At 43.6% G+C, this 21,071-nt stretch overlaps 1 protein-coding gene across 1 annotated transcript in view; it reads right to left on the bottom strand.

The window, feature by feature from the left end:
* Positions 1 to 227: 227 nt before the first annotated feature.
* SLC22A3 (solute carrier family 22 member 3) overlaps positions 228 to 21,071 on the bottom strand; it is a 26,552-nt gene continuing 5,708 nt past the window's right edge. Inside the window, exons 2-11 of the mRNA XM_058020691.1 lie at positions 15,564 to 15,667; positions 15,017 to 15,171; positions 12,411 to 12,576; positions 11,297 to 11,414; positions 5,792 to 5,889; positions 5,441 to 5,655; positions 2,825 to 2,933; positions 2,468 to 2,580; positions 1,205 to 1,304; positions 228 to 467 (exon numbers count right to left, since the gene is read on the bottom strand). Of these exons, the coding sequence (XP_057876674.1) occupies positions 410 to 467; positions 1,205 to 1,304; positions 2,468 to 2,580; positions 2,825 to 2,933; positions 5,441 to 5,655; positions 5,792 to 5,889; positions 11,297 to 11,414; positions 12,411 to 12,576; positions 15,017 to 15,171; positions 15,564 to 15,667 (1,236 nt within the window). The 3' untranslated portion in view covers positions 228 to 409. The remainder of the gene's footprint in view (positions 468 to 1,204; positions 1,305 to 2,467; positions 2,581 to 2,824; positions 2,934 to 5,440; positions 5,656 to 5,791; positions 5,890 to 11,296; positions 11,415 to 12,410; positions 12,577 to 15,016; positions 15,172 to 15,563; positions 15,668 to 21,071) is intronic.

Raw genomic sequence — 21,071 nt, 5'->3', positions numbered from 1 at the left:
GGAGGACAGGTTAAAATAGCCATCCTCTCCTCCTCAAGGTCATCTAAACAAGCACTACCATTTAAATCCTTCCCACACAAATGTAAATGCTAACAAAACAATAAACAAAAGTCTCAAATAGATACAGAAATAAATACAAGGTCACTGAGCTGGACATTCCATATTTTTAAAGCTGTTCTGTTCTCTGTGAAGAACCACAGTCCTTTCTTGCAAATGGCGTACTCAGAAAAAACAAGTATTTATTCCATATTCATAGAAAAATACACTACTTGTATTAAATGTCCTTGTGCTTAGAAGGAAAACATGAAGTTTAATCCATATTCTGCAGCAAATTTTGAAGTGGTGGCAGCTGGAGAACAAATTCCCAGTATGGGAACAAAGTTCTTAGCTCAGTGCTGTCCTTCAAAAGTCAAATATAAGAGTTGGTGTCCCGGTGTTTCCGTTTCTTGCCACATTTTCCAAAATGACTGTTGAAACAGAAGGAGAGAGGGGTATAATTGTGAAAAACCAGGCAAATATGTAGTTTAAGTTGTAGTCCAAGCTGCAGTACTGAAACATTATTTTTTTCCATAGAAAATTTCCTCTTTCTTTTGTTTGTACATTGAATCAGGCAAAAGTTGTTAATGTAATATTCAAAGCCTCTCCTTGAAACTCATTTATAGCACTAGGACCTCAAATTATTTAGCCAAGGTCCCTGGATATTTGCAGGGCAGTCTGGCTTGCTGTGTACCAGGAGTGGGTAAGCTGTGCCTAAAACTCTTCAGCTATAAATCCATCTCATATGTGACTTTTAAACGATCTCACAAATTGTGGAATTGCATCTATAAGGGGCCCTTCTTCACAGGATGCTTTGACTGAGGTAATGGCTAGGTTTTTTGAGCAGAGAGTTGCAGACTATGCTTTGCAGCACCTCTCTTGTGCACTGTTGTTGCTTTTTGCTTCCAGAGATGCATAGGACAACTTTGTGTCTCTATGAGAAAAATACAGGTTTTATCACCATACATTATTTTAATAGCCTTTCTTAGTGATATTGCAAAGTTCAGCTTTCTGTTGAGGAAAATACCACCTGCTCATGGCATCTACCCAACTAGGGAATTTACTTTGACACTGGAAAACATCAATACTTTATGACAGTTGGTAAAGTTGGAGGAGAGCATCCCCTGAAAACCTCACCCAAGTGTAAGTAAGAAAATCCATCTCATACCTTGGAAGCTGCTCCACATCCTCCACTGTCTCTGGCAATGACATTCCCTTTGTCTCTGGTAAAAGCAATACCAGGAGGCCACAGACAGCTGCAAGAATACCTACAATGAACATTGAAGAAATACAAAAGCAATGAGGACATTGTTACTTTTTTTATTTTCAGCATTTATCCACTGAGAAAAGTTTATTCAGATTGAGTTTGAAGTGAGATGTTTTAAGTGCGTCAGCTATTTCTGATTAACCTATTCTAATCAAACATCTCTATGTTACATTAATTTAGCCTATTACAAAATCACTTGAGGGCTAGGAGCTCATTTGCAGCCTGATCTCTGCAAAGGGAGATCTTAGAAGTCAAAAACCTGAGGTAAGTGCACATGGGCAAATGTACAAAAACAGCACGGGAACCAGGGTGGGATTTCTCATGTAGAACAAATCTGCCTTTTCTCAAAGGGCTCTGTCATGTGGATGCATCTGTGTTTCCTGAAACCTCTGAGATTTTCCTGAATACTCTCTTCTTTATCCATGGCCAAAGTAAATTATGTGGTTCAGAACAAAAACTCCTCCTTGGGGAGCAGCATTCAGATACAATCTGAATTAGGAATGGATATTTTGGAATAATTTCCTGCATAGATATAATTCATATTAATGTATTAAGTCAAAAATAGAAGGGCTGGAGCAAAAAATCAAATGTTCCCTGAGTGTTGCATAGTTCACTCTGATCCTCTCTCATTTTGTAGCTGTTTACTTAAGACAGAGGGGATTCATATGTCCCTCAGAGGCAGCAGAATTTAATAATTAGATAATGCGAACACTGTACTTCTATCTATAAATTTTCTTGAAATAATGGTAATCTTTTGAAATATTAAAGTCTATTGTCTTTCCAATTTTGTTTTCAGCTAAAGTTGTCACTGGTGCAAATTTCCCCTCATATTCTATCCTTTTCATTTTGATTTTTTCCAGTCACATCTACCTTGTAGAAAGAAGTCTGGTTTACCCACAGACTCCCATGCAATTACAGAACCTAGCTGAAATTTTTCTCAGTCTTAAAGCACTTGACATAGCTCAGAGTTACCTAAGCAGACCTGAGCTCTTCCACACTGTGCAATCGCCTTTCACCATTTGCCATTCAGCCTCTTGCTCTAGGCAATAAGGTGGAGAAGCACTGCTCTGCAGGGGAGATAAGGCCACTGCTTTTGACCCAAAAGAAAAGCCCTGTTAGGAGAAGGATATTTAAACCAAAAGTATATTGTAAATTAAATCTTACTGAAAATAACTAGAGGTAGCTCCAACCAAATGGCTGCTAATCGGAAAAGCAGGAATGGGGCTATGATCCCACCAAGATCACACAGACTTGAACACAGGGAAACACCAAAGTTTCTGCAAAAGACAAAAAGTACCAGATATTAGAGAGGGGCTACCAAACAGAGTAGCCAGAAGTTTCAGGAATAGAATGTAGACTTAGCTCCAAAATTATCTCTTCAGTGTATGCCTTCCACATTTTTTTAAACAGTGGCTATTCAGAGCAGGAAACTCTGGAGACAACCAAGTTTAACCAAAGGAAATTGGAAATGGTGAAAAGCACAGGGAAAAGTTGAAAGATTCCTGGGAGCTTGTGACATACCTCAGTGTTGTAGGGTACAATTCACTGTTCACTAGATAGACAACTTCAAAAGCTATTGTGATGCTCAGTCTTCCCAGCGTGGCAACTGTTGTTTTGAGCCATGGGATATCTGTTCATACAAAAAGAAACACTTCTGCATGAAGTGTGCTCTGCCACACCAGCAGTACAAAAAGAAACACTTCTGCATGAAGTGTGCTCTGCCACACCAGCAGAGCATTTCTGAGAGCCCAAGGCCTGTCAGCAGAAATTATACCACAGGAACACTGCAAATCAGACTGAAAGGCTGCTGCTGTAGGTATCAATCTATAATGGCATTTATTGCTTTCAAATGTTATGTGAGATGGAGATTAGAAATCACTAGAGTTGATTGATTCAAGATACTGGTGGGGCATAACAGCATGGGTGGGAGAATAACCATGATAAGCTTCCACATCCAAATTGTGCTCCACAAAGGAGTATTTTTCTACAGAGAGATGTTATGCTGCAAGAAACACTGTTGAGTCACCTCCCAAAACCTTCTGACCCCAAGGAAAGTACCTCTAAAGCTGCATGGAATCATAGAATCACTTAGGTTGGAAAAGACTTTTAGGACCATGGAGTCCAACTGTTAACCCACCCCTGCTCCTCCATCACTAAACCATGTCCCTAAGTGCCACATCTACACATCTCTTAGAAACCTCCAGGAAGGCTGCATTAAAATCATTCTCCCTAGAGCAGTCCATCTACCCTTTGTGATTTTTCTAGCCACTCCTAATTATGCTAATCCTGGTCATCCTCCCCTCCCCTTCCATCATACCTGGCACAGGCTGTACCTGGCACTGCCCCGTGGGCTCTGCCCAGCTCTCCCAGCTCCACTCAAGCTCTGGTGAGCAGCCACTGCCCTGAATACATCAGCAGGAAGCCCTTGGACATCAGCAGGGATGCAGTGGCCACTCACACACAGCAGGGCAGAGCTGCCCCTCTCATTGTGAGCAACCCCTCTCTGGAGATCTGGTGCTCTCTGGAAGTGCATGACAAGGAATGTGACAAGCACTTCTGTCACGCTCTTGGGAGAGGGCAGTCTCCTGCACGGTCTAACCATCACTAGGCAGAGAGAAAGGCAAGTGAAACAACAAGCCTGAACTTGGCACAAAGGGGAGCTCTGCCACTGGAGAGGGCTCTGGCACTGATTGAGTTTACTCAAATCTTCAGTGGAAGAAGAAGAAAACATTTCCGTTTTCCCTGAACCAAAAAATGAGACACTTGGGGTTTTTTCCCTTCCAAAACAACCAAACAAACCACCATCAAACTTCATCCCGTGTTGTAAGACACTGCTTTTGCCCTGAAGAGTTCTGTTTTCAAAAATATATAAGATAAACAAAGGCTGGAAAGAACAAAACAAATCCACGTCATCTGCATGGCATCCCTTCAGTCCATCAGACTCCCAAGGTGATGGTGACGTCCATGTGGGCCCTCCCTCTGCCAGGGGACTGGAATTTTGTGAGCAACACAGTGTGAAGGGGCTCAGATCTGAGAGCTGCAGTTTTTTCCATCTGTATAAACAGATTTCTTTAAAGCAGGACTTGGACCTCAAATGTCCAACTGTAAGTATCTTAATCCCAAGGCTGTCCTCTCCTACTGAGAGAAGGCTGTTGGCAGCCCCATGATATATACCTTGAGAAACTAAAACCTCTTAGGATGGCCAGGACTGTCCCTCACTTTGATAGGAACAGTTCTGGGGAGGAATAAGCCTTTTTGATGTCCATTGAGCTTCTGGTCCCCAGCCACAATAAGGCATAATGCTTTGGTTATATACAATCCAAAGCACCTCCAAATGCCTCTCTAGGAATACAAACCCCCCCCCACAAAAAAAAAAAAACAAAAAAAAACCAAACAAACAAACAACCCCAAAAACCCAAACAAACAAAAACCCACAAAAAAAAAAAAAAACAAACCCAAAAAACAACAAGAACAAAAAAAATCCTCCAAAAAAAGGGTAGGGAAGGTAGGGAAAGGTAGGGAAAACACTTTAAAGAAAGAAAGGAGAGGAGTGCTGGGAAGCCTTTGTGCAATATCAGACCTCTTCTCTGTCCTTGAAACCAGATAAGAATGGCTTAATCAAAAGCCATATCTTTCTCCCAGCCTCTTAGCATTGTCCAAACCCCTGGGAGAGTGAGGGCGAGGCAACAATCTCTGTGATGCCAACCAAAGCCCCTACATTGTGTTGTGTTGTTGCATTGTTTTGTTGGTAAAGGAAAAGACTTACCAAGATGAGTCACCAAAATCACTGATTTCTTACATCACTAAGTGTGTTCCAGGTCAGGGAATGTATTTTCCCATTATGTTTCTATGTTTTCCCCTTGCATTTGCCTTTACAGAGCGTGCAGAGCCTTGACAGAAGTTTTCTCTAGGGCTGCTCCCAGCTGTTGTTCATAACCCATCAAAGAGATGGCTGTTCCATGTGCCAGGGAAACGAGGTGCTCTGCTACATGCAGATAGGGTGTGCTGTTCCATGACTGGGTGCTGTCTGTATCACCAGATGCTTTTACTTTTACCTGCAGCTCTGTGGGCTCACTATCCTTGCTCAGGGGGTGCCATTGAGCAGCAGAGCCTGTCCCAGGGCAGGGAATGAATTACCTTCTGGCAGGAAGGCAGTGATGAGGCACGCCACGCTGGCCACGATGTTGCCCATGGCGAAAGGCAGGCGCCGGCCGATGCGATCCATTGTCACTATGATGAGGAAAGCAGAGGGCAGCTCCACAGCTCCTGAGATGAAGAAGTCCAGGTAGAGGTTTCCTCCGGTAATTCCCAGGCGCATGACAAGCCCCTGGTAGATGAGGGCACTTGTGAACCTAAACAGCAGAGGGAAAAAAGAGTTGGGTGGCAAACAAATGGTTGCAAGCAGCTGGAGAGACCCTAAAAGGCACAAGGGAATCTTCCCTCAAGACCCCTCACCCAGGTAACAAACTGGGTGACATGGGCACTCACCAGGCGTACATCAGGATGAGCGTGTTCCTCCTCATCTGGGGAGTCCTCACCAGGTCCAGAAAGGAGGGGTTGCTGACCTCCTCGTTGGTAATAGTGATCTGAGGAGACAAGTGGGCAGCAGTCAGCTGTCACAGGCAGGCAGGCACTGGTGGGGATGCCATGGGACAGAGAGAGAGAAACAGCAAGCATTTCTCACAGCGGCTTGTGAGAAGTTTTAGGGAGTTGGAAAAATGTGATAACTTGTTGAGTATAAACAATTTGCAGGGGGTGTTTTTCTACTTTATTTTTCTGTTCATCTCAAGGACAGTGCATGAGAAAGATGTTTCTGTTAGTTAGCCAAAAGAATAGAACCTATCATACCACTCTGTAAAAACCACGCGGTGTGACAGTGTTCGCAGGGATCTTAGGATGAGGGAAGAGACGAGGATCTGACTCCATGTTTCAGAAGGCTTGATTTATTATTTTATGATATATATTATAGTCAAACTATACTAAAAGACTAGAAGAAAGGATTTCATCAGAAGGCTAGCTAAGAATAGAAAAGGAAGGAATGATAACAAAAGCTTGTGTCTCGGACAGAGAGTCCGATCCAGCTGACTGTGGTTGGCCATTAATTAAAAACAACCACACGAGACCAATCACAGATGGACCTGTTGCATTCCACAGCAGCAGATAACCACTGTTTACATTTTGTTCCTGAGGCCTCAGCTTCTCAGGAGAAAAAATCCTAAGGAAAGGATTTTTCATAAAATGTGTCTGTGACAGCAGGGTTCTTTTGAATAAAGCCTTCTTTGCCTTTTCTACGATCCTGCCTCTCGCCTGTTCCTGCCTCAGTCTCGGCACAAGAGCAACACACTGGGACACAGTTTCTGTGTAAATACAGTGATCAGCAATATTCCAGTCCAGTAAGCAAAGGTGTTGGCAAGCCAGCTTGCTGCTCATAGCACTCCAGAGCAGTGCACAGGTGTTGGAACAGCTAATAACTGGATATGGCTGTTAGCTTTCCTTAATGAGATGATTGTGCAAAAATCAATTTAAAAATCGCCAATCTTAACTTGAGAACGGAAAAATTATTTCCTCCTTGTTGACCTGGATTTACTTGGAAGGTAACAAGCAATCATTGTCACATCAGGGCCACTGGGCACAGAATTGCCTTCTGCCAGGGATGGCAGGGAGGAGCAGACAGGGCAAAGTAATGGGCTCAGAGAAGCAGGGAGAGAAGGGCTGAGCAGCAGGCAATGGGCTTGGCAACATCACTGGCAGCAAGCTGGGCAGCAGGAAGAAAAGGGGAGTGAGAGAAAGAGCAGAGATCTATGACATCTATGATCTAGCTTGAGTGCTACAAAATATTCAACCAGTGAAATTCAGAGGGTCCTGATATAAATACACACACGCTGTGCTGAACATGGCTTTTACCCTGAAAAAAATAATGTGCTAAGTATGAATCAATGGTTCTCATACTGCCTACAAAGTATAATAAATCTGCTCTAAGCTGCCTGCAATCAGTCACAATGAGATACTCAATGAAACTACTGGTTAGAGGGTTTAACACTAACAGAAAAGAGCAGGATTTCAAACAGTCCTGTGTTTATCCTTTGAAGTTCATTGCTGTAGATAGTACAGAGCCAGAATACCAGTAGGGCCAAAAAGGGATTAGTTACATTGATCTAGGCTGTTTTTAACTCTGGCCAGCAGTTTTTAACCGAGCCAGGTGAAAACCCCTCATTCATATGGTCATTTGGCAAGTGAGGAAGACCCCAGGAAGATAAGGCAGAGGCAATTTCAGGCAGGGACCAAACATGATACTGCCCAAGACCTGGCAGCCACAGCTGGGATTGCTGTCAGCTCTCAAAGCAGCTGTGGGGAACATGGGGTTAAACCTGCTGGGCCATTTTAGAAGGATTTTAGGCAGCCTTGCTGCTTTAACTCTCCATTATTGACCCCTCCTGAGAGGAGGAGCTAAGAGAGGAGCAAACCCCTCTCCATTACCACAGCACCTGCTGCTCACAGAGGGGCAGGAGCCCAGGCCAGAGGGGAGACAGGAGTGGAAAGACAGAGAAGCTCAAGGTAACATGCAGATCCATGATGACAACACAGGTAAAGCCAAAGGCATTGCCTGAGGGTCTCATCAGCTCAGCCAGGGCTGAGCCCAAAGTTTTCACCTTTTGTTTTATTATATCATAAGGTAGCACAGCTGTTTTTCAGTGAGATTTGGCTGGATGTGTTTACACATGACTTTTTCCTAACTGATTGACACAAAGCTTTGTAAGTAAGACAGAGAAAGCCCACACTTGTTTGAACTTCCTTTCTACTCCCTCTCACTTTTCTTCTGTAACCAGAGCCAAAAGTTTTCTTCAAAGCACTGCCACTTGTGCTGCATGCCAGAGTCCTTAGTGAGGCAGGCTGAGGTTGCTGGGTTTCTGCACTGCTCTTGGACTCTCCATAATATGGTTATAAAGCTGCCATGTCTGTTGTTTATAAGAACAGGCTGCCAGCCATCAGTTGTGACTTTGTGCAAATATGGTTTTAGATTTCTAGAGGACTAAAGATAAATTCAGCACAACTGCCGCTTGTATTTTTATGTCTTAATAAAGTCAAAATAACCCCCAGCATGACTGAGCACTTTTTTATAGATGAAGAAAAAAAGCACTATGGAGAGTCAACACTTTGCAGGGAAAAAAATCCTCTTTTTGTTCTGTGAAGTCAAGGAGAGCTTTGCTATTCACACCAGTGCAGTCAGGAATTCAGTGACAGGGCCCATGTTTCCAAAGATTTGAAAACCCTAGATGAGCCCTTTATAACTTCCCTCACATTGTCATGTTCCAGCAAAATTACATATCAGTTTTCCCACAATGATTTTTGTGTACATAGTTCTACACATGCTTAATTCTTCATGGGCCATGCAGGCTTATATGTACGTGTATGTATATAACATTTACATATGTAATTTAATGTATTTAAGAAATAAACATGTCTAGAGATATTTTATAGGGTAGCAAAAAAAAATCTGTAGATAAAGGGACAGGTTTTGATCCACAATTCCCTTAAGAAACAGCTCTACTCAGAGGGTTGCAGTTCATTCTGGTTTTGGACAGAGACCAAAATTAGAAAATTAGTTTGAAAAACTCTCCATGATAGAATAAATATGAGCAACTGGTAAAAAAGGGTTTATAATTTAGAATTAGTTTAATAAGTTCTGGTTGGCATTGACCTACACCAGTGTCATAACTCATAAAGCAAAAGCAGCAAATGTTTATCCTTTTTCATATAAAGGTCATCTGTGGTTTCTGCAAGCCAGCAAAAACCCAAAGCTGCAACATCCAGAGCCGTGTAAGAGACTTGGCTGATGAAGTTGATACAGACATACTGGAAAATCTGAGCCCAAGTGCATTGAGGAATAATGCCTCTCACTTCTTCCTGAGCCTCCACACCTGCAGCATTTAGCCTGAAATTCTGGAGCTGCTTCATGAAAGAAAAGTCTAATATCAGTTAATGTGAGAAATACCCTTGATCCATTACCCATGCACTTCCTGGAGATGCTCTCTTTCCCCTGGACACAGCAAAAGGATGACAGAGATTCTACATTAAAAAGGTCCTAGGAACAGAGCCAGTGCAAATCTGGATGTGTGGAGGTTAATCTGTTACTTAATCTGAGCTGTGAGTGGCTCAAGGCCATGAGCATGGACACTTTTGAAAAAAAAAAAAAAAAAAAAAAAACATAAATACAACTCTAAAGAAAAAATGAGGAAAGACATCTTTTTGACATGATGCTTTGAAAATGCTGATGTTTAGAGAGGAAGTGGGTGTATGAATGTGGGGCTGAATGTGGAGAGGAAGCTGCAGAAGCACAAACTTCTGCTACATGACTTGGGGCATCTTGGCACTGCATAATTCTCACCTGGATGTGGGAATCACACTGGTGTATGTGCCCCAGCAAAAGACCATAGATTCATGGAATCATAGCAAGGTTTGGGTTGGAAGGGGCGCTAAAGTTCATCTAGTTCCAGCTCCCTTGCCATGAGCAGGGACACTGTCTATTAGGCCAGGCTGCTCAAAGCCTCATCCAGCCTGGCCTTGAACACTGTCCAGGGTGGGGCATTTACAGCTTCTCTGGGAAATCTGTTCCAGTTCCTCATCACTCTCACAGTGCAGATTTTCTTCTTAACATCTTCTTAACATCTAAAAATCTAGAACTGCCCTTTTTCAGTTTGATGCCATTCCCCCTTGTTCTGTTCCTTCATGCCCTTGTCAAAAGTCCCTTTTCAGCTCTCTTGTAACTGTCCCCTAGGTACTGGAAGGCAGCTCTAAGATCTCCCTGGAAATTTCACTTTTCTGGGCTGAACACCCCCAGTTCTGTCAGCCTTTCCTCACAGGAGAGGTGCTCCAGCCCTCTGATCATTTCACAGCCCTCCTCTGGACTTCAACAGCTCTATGTCCTTTCATAATCTCATGTGGTTTAGCCAAGGGGTTTAACAAGGTGCTGCACCTGGATCCAGGCAACCCCTGGGATCAGCACAGGCTGGGAATGAACAGACCGGGAGCAGCCCTGCCCAGAGGGACTTGGGGGGCTCTGGTGGGTGAGAGGCTGGACATGACCCAGCAATGTGCACTTGGATCCCAGAGAGCCAATTGTATCCTGGGCTGCATCCAAAGCAGTGTGGGCAGCAGGGCCAGGGAGGGGATTCTGTGCCTCTGACCTGCTGAGAGCCCACCTGCAGGGCTGCATCCAGCTCTGGGGTCCCAGCACAGGAATCATAGAATGTTTCGTGTTGAAAGGGACCTTAATCACTCCAGTTAACCACATCTGTTCTCACTGAACCATAAGTCCAGTGCTGCAGTAATCATGGACTGAGAGCCAGACATTTGCAACCAACACAGAACAAGCCAAATGCTGCAATGTCATGGCAGCATTATTTGCATTAAATGCATCAGTCCTTTCAAGTTCTGTCATGACCGCTGGCCAAAGGACTGTGACTCTAACACTTATCATCCTACTTTGTGAATAGTGATCTCAGACAGAGCTTCCTCAGTTGTGAACTTTGCAGTGTATTTTCTCCCTCTTGGGATGGAAGCAAATTTATACTTGAAATCTAATTTCCTTTTCTCTTAGAGTTGTAAAAGGAACTTCTAGAAAAAGAGCCAGGAAAGTGGATCATGCTATCTCCACTCACTCTGTCACATCAAATGGCAACTGCTATGAAACACCACTGCCCCTCAGGGTAGTTTCTGATATTTCCCACAAGTTTTTAAAGTGGGAGTGTTACAAAAGAAAGACCTGATTCCTTGTTTTGCAAGCTTATTTTTTTCAGCCTGTATATTTCCAGCCAGTTCACTTTTCCCATCTTGCAATTAACAAAGTAGTTGTGTGACTGACAACAAACTGTTCTGGTGTGACTCTTCAAGAGTGCTGTCCATCCCTTAGAGAGAATGCACTTTAACACCATTGAACCTTCCAAAGCTTAAGAAAGCTTTGGAAAAACCTCCAGCTCAAACACATGACTGTACCTCTGAGTAATGGGGTGAGAGAAATTTCCCATTGTGTTTTGCAATGCTGCGCATGATTTTCAATGCCTTCTCTCCCTTTTTGCGTGTCAGGAGCCAACGTGGAGATTCAGGAACCACCCTGTAAGAACACAAAAGTTGTAAATAAGGCTTTTACCTTGTAATATCATAAGTAAACCAAAGTCTTTTATCTTTTACCCTGTGTTAACACAAAACCCAGATTTGTCAGTCTTTGGGACACAAAAACTCTGTTGAGGACTGCTTTTCCAGACAGCCTTCTGTAAAATATTTGATCCTAGTGGGCAAGAAAGAAGAAAAGAGACTACATCAATACTCTGCAAAGCTGAAAAATCAGAAATTTTAATATTGTATCTGCACACTGGTTGTCAAAAGTATAACCAACAAGCAAAGAAAGTTCCTGTAGAAAAGCAACAATGAAAGCCAACACTAAACATAGAGTAACACATACAGGCAGATCAGGATGCTTCTGGCTGTATCACTGTAAGATACACACACACAAACATATACTTCTTTTATAAACTGAACAAAGCAATGCCACTGATGGGTGCTTCAGTTTCTGCTAGCCTAGGGTTAAGATGATGCACTGTTTTAAGGTTCACAGCAGGCAGTGTTTAAGGAGGCAGTTCAGGAGGAGGCTCCTTGGGTGCTAACTCTTGGGATCCATCCCACAGGACCACTGCACTGAGACAGGTGTTTGCCATGGCTCAGAGCTCTGCTTTCTCATCAGCTGTACTGCCCAGCCCAGGGCACCTGAGGGCAAGGTCAAACTTTAACTAAGTAGATAATGGGAGGCAGAAGTGGGATCTCATGGCTGATGGGAAAAATCAACTTCGGTCAAGTTAACTTATAAAACAGAGCAGGTTTATGTGAAGGGCCAGTTGTGGCTGATCAGAGAGGCAAACTATGGGCAGAAAAACTAGAGTAATGTACGTCTGTGATTCACTAAAGAGGAATTACAAATTACATAGACAACAATGTGCAAATATCTTCTTCCTAACCTAGATCTTCCACTCTGGAGACTTGGAGCCACAGCAGGACTCCCAAGGTGCTCAAATAGCAATAGCAATAATGACAAGAGCAATGACTGCAACATTACCAATAGTAGAGCAGGAAGAGGAAGTTGGGCAGTGAAATGGCCAGCTGGATCCCCTGCCAGGTGGGAATCAAGTATGCAATTCCAGGGAGAATTATAATTCCCAGGGTAAAGAATATCTGAATCACAATTCCAACCATCCGCTGATCGGAACCAACGATCTCCGTCACTGAGCAGAGACAAAGCCACAATGAATAACACAGAAACAAACCCAAGTCGAAAATAAATTATTAGAGGTGAAATATAAGGAAGGCTATGCTGTATCAGGCCACAGCTGTGTCTAGCCCAGCATTTTGTCTTCAGCAGTGCAGGCGTTCACTGAGGCTGTCCAGGGCAAACACAAGTGACACCTCCTCATCAGCTCACCCACCCTTCTCCAGCCAGAGGGGCTTCTGACTTTGTGTTTGCTACTGAACCACAGAGGGCCACAACAGGGGTCTGAGACTGCATCATGATCATGTGCTTGGTGGGAAATCCTTAGCACTCTCCCTGGTGCAGTTTTGGCACATGCCCAGACAAGGGGATCCTTCAGGCAGAGGCTGCTCACAGCAGGTAATATGGACAAGGCATCTGTGGGGAGGAGAGCTTAACCATATCATGGTTGCTCTGAGGGAAAGGTGTGATACAGTCTGGTTTGTTCATTTATTAGGAAAGTTTTAGTTTTTGTTGTTTGGGGTTTTTTTAATAATTTGGTGGATTTTTTTATTTTGTGAATGTGTCTAATAGCTCTGAAATCTATGCTCGTTTTTCAGGCAATATCCCATCTCACTTCTTCATGCATTGCTCACAACTGAGGTAAGCAATGCATGAAGAAGTGTCTCCTGTTTTTTCCAAAACAATCTTCACTACAACACCTTCACAGTAAAAGCAGAGGGTATTACCTTGGCTTGCAACATGCAGAAAACATTTTCTTTTAAATTTATTTATTTATTTATTTATTTTGCTAAAGGAGACACAAATGTACAAGTAACAATGGTTTGTTTTGGCTGGCAATGCAGAGAGATATGACAGCATGACCATTTTTATGGATTATCCATCACCTCTGCATAGCTCAGGGGCAGCTCTGTTGCCTAAGGATAGCTGATTAGCACTGCCCCCAAAAGAACTGGATTGTATTTTTACATACATACAAAGGGAGGTTATTGGGGCAGCCTGAAGCACAGATCAAGAGCTTTGGGAATGTATTAATTGCAGCCTCCCTCCTGGTGCAAACAAACCTATGATCTGTACATGTATGTTTCTTAAAAGATGTTAGGTTGGCAAATACTCTGGGTGATTCCCGGAGATAAGAGTTGATCCCTGAAGGGATTTGGAAGGAATCACTCTATCCAAGAGTCAGGCACCTTGCTTAGGCCTGCAGTAATACAGTGTTCCTGAGGTTCTCAGGATCTCTGAATCTTTCCCTAAAGTCAGGCAGCCTGATCTGAGCATTGAAAAACATTCCTTTCTGTTAAAGCTTGGCCATTTTAAGGAAGCCCTGGTCTCTCATAAAACAGATTGATGGTTAGAGCACTTGCCAAAGTCTCAAGATAAGATCTCAGCTTAAAATTAAGCCATGTGCATGGAAGTAAGAGGAAAAGCAGCTTCTGGTCCTTTCCCTGGATCTTGGACAGGAGCTGCTCAGCAGTGTAACTTAGCCCAGAAAAACAAGGTTCTTGTGGGCTTTAGGTACTAAAAGAGCTAGACTGGTATGTTTGCACATAGATCACCACAGTGCTCCCAGGTCTCACTGTAAGTGTTTATGTCTGGTTGCAATTCCACTCCCATTCATCTAACTTCCACCAGGAATTTTAAACACTTGTCACAGGCCTCATGGACAACAGCAGTGCTACACCCTATATAACATTATCACTATGTTTTGGATTACAACAGTAGGTCACCAAATGATTGGTTTTATTTTTAAGTAAATCTGGCATCCTGTCTCTTGCAGGATGCCTTCCTCAATGTCTGGATTTTTCATGCTTTATGACTGCCTTGCTGGCAGGCATTCAAGAGACCACAACAGTATCCTTTCCTCGTCAAAAGGAAGCTTGCTGTGCAAGGAGCTTCATTGCCATAGACTACAGACTGATGAATTATAATCTACCAAAGATTCTGTATCCCTGCTGCTTTGATGCTATTTATAACAAAGCTTCCCTTTCTTTTCACATTGCAGGAAAATAATAATCCTAATATGGAACCTGGTGTCCAGCCTTGACACTCAGCTAAAGAATGAAAGCAGCCATCCAAGCTGTCCTCCCAGTGAGGAGAAGCAGCTAACTCCTCTGAGCATCTGTGTAGGACATTCAGACTCTGCCAAAATAAACCATGTCCCTGTTTGTGTATCCGGTTTGTTTGGGGCTTGCTCTGTAGAGTTTTTATCATCCTGGTGATCTTCTATGTAATAACAAAAACTTTATATATCAATAATCCATTCCCCCACCTCTTAATCATTGGAGGACAAATGCATTAACCAGGATGGATTTGGGTTACTCTTTGTCTGCTGACTCCAGGCCAGTGCTTTGTTCCCAAGAGAAAATACAATGACAAGCGGATGCAGCCAGAGTCTTTGTCCTCCAAAAATCCCTCACTTTCTGTAAACAAGAAAGAAAGAGGGTAAGAGCTCTCACCAATCACGTAGCACGTCATCCAGGTTCCCTTGCCAAACATGCCTTGGAGAAACCGGAAGATCAAAAATACAGTAAAATTTGGTGAAAATGCCACTATGATACCACATATCCCAACCCCAAGGCAGGAGAGCAGGTAGATGAGGATTCTGCCATATCTGTAAAAAAAGGAAAAGAAAGTGGAAATCATCAGTGGTACCTATTAAATATCCTTCAGTAAACATCAGCCAGAAAGCTCCTCTTTGCTTCCTTTTTGTTTCTGTGTCTTTCTGCCCTTTCTGGGTCCAGATGTGCACAGAAAAGTTTGAAAACCACAAGAAAAGCTCATTTTGTGGCCTTTTAAGCTCCAAACAGAACCAGTAATTACAACTGCTTAAAGTTTCCAGCCCAAATCAAAGCAAAGATTACATTGGCTGGGTTTTGTTAACTCAGTTTGGGGATATCTATCCCAAGAGAATTAAACCTGCAAAATGTTGACACGAGCCTATTGCAGGTGATACTGAGAGTGGTTTCCCCTCCCAACAAACCAAAGTATGAGCTCATACTGTACCTGTCAGCAGCATAGCCCAGGATGAATGCCCCAGCCAGGAACCCCAGATTGAGGATGGCCTGTGAGAGATCCAGCATCCAGGCATTGCCACACACAAGGTCGTACTGTGGGAACAAGCGAGAGACATAAACACCCAGGTGAGTCATTTGTCACCCTCAGGGCAAAACATTACAGAACTGCATAGTTCCACAGGGAAGGGGAAGAGGAAGCTCAGATTTGCTTGCTCAATAACAAGCACTTGGTGGGCCCACTCTTAAAGTGCTCCTGAACAGGGAGAGCTCCTCCTTGCCAAGAGGATGCTGTCTTTCATACATTGCCAAGAGGATGCTGCCTTTCATACATTGGTTGTCCAGATTTGGAAAGCAAATTGCTCTTCTGCAAGCAGCACCGTTAAATATGGTGCCAAGGCAGAGTCCTGACTTTGTTTGGTGCAGAATAAGGGTCCGCAGCCACTGCCAGTGAAAACAGCATCTTAGAGAAATCTGTTCATTTAGTTATTCTCCTTAGTGCCTTCTAGATAAAAGCAAAAACCTGTGGTCTCCAAGGAAACTGAAAACAGATCTCAGGTCAATTGCAGACACACTGAACATATGTTTTCTTGCTGAAGCTTTCCCAGACTTTTCTGTTCCTTATACTGCAGCATCTGTAACTGCCTAGCACTGCTAGGGATGGGAGTGGGGAGGAGAGAAGGCAAAGGGAAGGGAAAAGTGGTTGAGAGGAAGGAAGGGGCTGTGAACTAAAACAAAACTAAAATGGAAGTAATTCTATAGGCAGCATGGCAGTGGAAATTACTGTAGTTGTTTCTGGAGAATAAAGACATTTAACTACTGCAGACCATTTGGGATTTAGGAGATTTCAATCCATACCTGGAGTAATCTTTGCAAGAATGAGACCTCAGGACCAAAAGAAGCCACAGACAACAGCAGCTGCCAGCATTTACCTAGAGACTCTTTTGCTTTCAGATGTGAGCTGCAAGAAATTTTTTTTATTGTCAACAAGGTGCTGGTTGCTGAAGCACACACAGTGTGCCACATTTGTGCTGACCAGCACATGACAACACCAAGGCTCAAGCACTCTTCTTGAGCAGAGTGGGCTCAGGGTGGGCTAGGGAGACAGCAGCCTCTTTGGCCATTTCCAGTTCTCCAGACTCTAAAATGTTGTGCCATGTGCCCGAGCTGCATCCCAGCCATTTGCATGCTGTAATGCCCAGAGTATTATCTGGGCCTGAGATCTCAGGGGTCTCAGATCACACAGGACATACAAGGGGCACCTCACAGGTCTCCAACCTGGTAGATATCCCATTTCCACTGACTTTAAACAAAGTCATGGTTTGGATGTCAACCCCATTACTCCAGGGAGCCTGACTGGCCACCTGTCAGCCAAGTCAAGCTATGAGCACCTGGCTTCCACTTCTGTAAATCTGGAGCAAGAGCCACATAAACCTCTGAGAAGAATAAAACCTGCTCTCAGCTGTCTTACTCAAGGGCAATTGCAATGCTTTCCTAAATTAGACTGAACATGGAGCAGCACTTTCAGATTTCAGAGGCTGCTTAACCTCTTGCTCTTTGAAGCTATGACAATGCCAGCAAATGGTATCAAAAGATGCATCTTTGGCAATCAGTGGGGATTTATGAGAATGGCCATTAAAAGAACATTTTTTAAAATCACAGTGCTATTGCCTGTGCTGATGACAGATGTTGGGACTCTCCTTGACCCCTTTTCAAAAACTGAAAAAAATCTGCTTTTTAAAAATTATTTTATCTCTCTCTATTGTAAACAAGCAAGGAATAAACTATCATGAAAGAAGGCAGGAGAACAAATGGATACCAGAAAGGAAGGGGAAAGTATCTTTAACAGGGAGGATTCTTTCATCTGTACATCAATTTCCTACTATTTATGCAGCAGCTGAAACTACCTCTACACTAACAATGTAGTCACATATTGTATATATTCTGGGAAATAGTACCATACAGGAAACTTCCTAAGGAGCTAAGGGCTCTTTGAGAAGATTAGCCACAGTACACTGTTCCCCTAAGTTAGCCCTGCACTTTGTCACTTTCTAAGTATTTAAATAAATTCTGATATAGATAAGCACTTCTGCTTGCTTGACGTAGCACCTAGCATTGAAGTCATCACGCTGCTAATGTCTTGTTTTTCATTTGCCAAACATAACCTTTAGAGGGGAATGTAACCTTTAAAAGAGAATTGAACACCCCGCAGAGACCTTTTCTTTATCCGGGCTGCCTGTCAGACCCACTTCAGTGCTTCAGCTGTGACCTGGCTTGGTTGTGCATGAAAGTTATCCCTATGTGCATCCCTTGGGACAAAAATAATCTGCAGCAGTTTACCCATGTTCTCAGACTGCCTGCAGTTAGTCCTGAGTGCTAACGACACCCTTCCCAATTCACCTCCCACGTTCCTTGCTAGCAGCCTCCACAAAAGGCAGTGTGTGTGGTGCCTCCTGTCTCCTTCTGAGCGTTCATACACCTGCCCATGCACAGGCTGGTGTTTATACTTCTGAAAATGCTAAAGCATTTATTGCAGTGCCAGAGGGTGGGAGAGAAGGATATGAAAATGTGATGTAAAGCCTTAGGGTTTTCTTCCCCTGATCTTAAGCCTATTTGTTGTTCTGTACAGTGCTGGCTACACCCCAACAGACCCTGTTAGAAACCAGAGTTAGAAGCTGGCTCTTCACTGTAATCACCCAGCAAGTGACCTAGCTCAGCCTGCCAGCCCCAGCTAAGGGCACATCCTCCTCCTGGCTCTGCTGTGCTCTCAGCCAAGCCCCTCAGTGCACTGGTGCAGCACCCTGCACAGCCCTGCAGCTCACCTCTGCATTCAGTCCTGGCCTCCCCTGCAGGATTTCTGTCCGCTCTAGGACACAAACCACTGTGCACCCAAACACACCCTTTCCATTTAGGGAGCTGACTGAAAAACTGCCCAAACTGGGAACTATCCACTTTCTCACTGTTCTCTTTTAGCCTTGGTGATGAACTCTGGTGGTGTTCACAGGGGTCCCAGCACGAGAGAAGAGATGAGAATCTTGACTCCACGTTTCAGAAGGTTGATTTATTATTTTATGATATATATTATATTAAAGGGAAAATAATATATTAAAAGTACACTAAAATAATAGAAGAAAGGATTTCAAGGAGAGGGAAGGGGAAGGGGAGGAGAGGAGAGGGGAGGGGAGAGGAGGGAAAGGAAAGGAAAGGAAAGGAAAGGAAAGGAAAGGAAAGGAAAGGAAAGGAAAGGAAAGGAAAGGAAAGGAAAGGAAAGGAAAAGGAAAGGAAAGGAAAAGGAAAAGGAAAGGAAAGGAAAGAAAGGAAAGGAAAGGAAAGGAAAAGGAAAGGAAAGGAAAGGAAAGGAGAAAGGAAAGGAAAGGAAAGGAAAGGAAAGGAAAAGGAAAGGAAAGGAAAGGAAAGGAAAGGAAAGGAAAGGAAAGGAAAGGAAAGGAAAAGGAAAGGAAAAGGAAAGGAAAGGAAAGGAAAGGAAGGAAAGGAAAGAAAGGAAAGGAAAGGAAAGGAAAGGAAAGGAAAATCTTGTGACTGACCAGAGGGTCTGAGACAGCTACACTGTGATTGGCTATTATTAAAAACAACTACATGAGAATAATCAAGATGCACTTGTTGCACTCCACAGCAGCAGAGAATTATTGTTTTTTCTTTTCCTCTGAGGCTTCTCAGCTTTCTCAGGAGAAAAAATCCTAACGAAAGGATTTTTCATAAAATGTGTCTGTGACAATGAGCTGCCATTGTGAGCAGAAATGAGGTGCTGCCAGCACAGACAGGCAGCAGGAACCAGCTCCTTCCAGACATTCTTCTAGAGTGTCCTTAACAGATGGAAAAAGCAGTTCTGTCCTCCCTGCCAGCCTTGCAGCCCAGCCACTGCTGGTTGGAAATACAACCCTGTCATGAATGTCTGCACACGTGCTGAGGCTTGGGCACCAACGAGATGCTCAGATTTACAGGAGCAGTGCTGTGACTGGGTGGAACAGTGCTGGGTGCTTCACTGATCTATACAGGAGCAGCAAACCACCCAGGTGAGATCTCTCTGGGAGAAGGAAGAGGCTTTGCTCTGCTCCCTGTAGCTCCTCAGTGGTGCAATCACTGTAAGAAGGAGTGGCAACTGGATGAGCTTGTACATGACTAATGTCTGGGAAATATGGAACCTGTGGCAACTTCTCACTTTTTTCATGGCTTTGGAACAAGGCCAACATTTTCCATTTCAGTTTTGACCTGCAGACTAACCACAAACTTGTAATTCCTGGTACTTGAGTGACCTTTATTCACTTCAGCAGACAGATCCCTGTAGAAATATATTGTTTTAAATCACAACATGCCATTAACAGCTCCTCAAAATGTAGCATCCTTGGGGAGGAGTTTGAAGAGCTTTACTGCCTGTTACAATTAAATTACAAAACAACAGATTAAACTCTATGGCCAATAAAGAATTTTACAGTTATTCCCCAGCCCAATTGCAGCAGCATGTCCAGAGCCCAGACACACATTTTAAATGGCATTCACACAAGTGACCAGAAAGAGTTTGGTTTACCCTTTCACTGCCAGTGGCAAATGGTTCAGTGAGATATTCATAGGTTAAGGAACCCTAGGGGGATGCTGACTGTGGCTACATGTTCCTGAGTTGTTGCTGCACAGTTCTTCTCCTCCCCTCTTGTCAACTGGCCTTTCAGACTGCTGTCTTTCCTACATCCTTACTGCATCAAACCCCTCTGCAAGTGCATGCAGTGGAAAGGGAGAAATTGCCTTCTTTTTTGCTTTCTGTTAAAGCTTCTGGCAGAATGCTCAGGGATCAAGCAACTGTCCTTCTCCCTGTCTTGTTTCAAGCTGAGCACTTACCAGGACAGGAGGAGTCAGCCACTACCCTGCTGCCAGGGCCCTGGGGCTCAGGGCCTGAGGGACAGGTGAGTTCTGAAAGCTTTGTAAGTCTCCCTCCTCTCCTGTGCATGACCAAAAGCCCATGAACTTTGTGTCCCTGCCACTGGGATCACCTGTTGAGTGTCCTAGCACAAAAGGCCTTTTCTGTACTTCTCCTTTGTCTCTTCAAGGATAAAGCAAGAAAGAGGTAGAGCAAGTCTTCATCTCCTAATGGGAGAAATAGCAGCAACTGTCCTCAAAATAACAAGAAAAAAAATTGAACCCTCAAGTAGTTACCGAGGGTTTGATGGCAGTGGAAGAAAACACAGCCCCACTGGCATGACCCCTACAAGCAATTGCTCCAGCCCCTCTCATACAGAGAAATCTTAGTCAGAGTTTCATTGGAAATTCAGCAGTTGCTTCTTTCCTCTGCTCTCTGTGTGACCTTTCCCCTTCTCCCTCCCCTAATTAATATTAATCCCACCATGACAGTGAAAATAAGACCGGATACACTGCCACGCCAATAACAACAGTCACACTAGATCAACAATTTGAGGGTAAATTGAGTTGTTTATTCCCTCGGAGGAGGATAGCATAAGGATCAGCTGTGCTTCTTCCCACCCTGAGTTTG

The sequence above is a fragment of the Melospiza georgiana genome, chromosome 3 (assembly GCF_028018845.1).
Source record: "Melospiza georgiana isolate bMelGeo1 chromosome 3, bMelGeo1.pri, whole genome shotgun sequence".
NCBI classification, from domain to species: domain Eukaryota; kingdom Metazoa; phylum Chordata; class Aves; order Passeriformes; family Passerellidae; genus Melospiza; species Melospiza georgiana.
The sequence above is the reverse complement of the archived record's forward strand: the minus strand, read 5'-3'. Positions and strand labels throughout refer to the sequence as shown.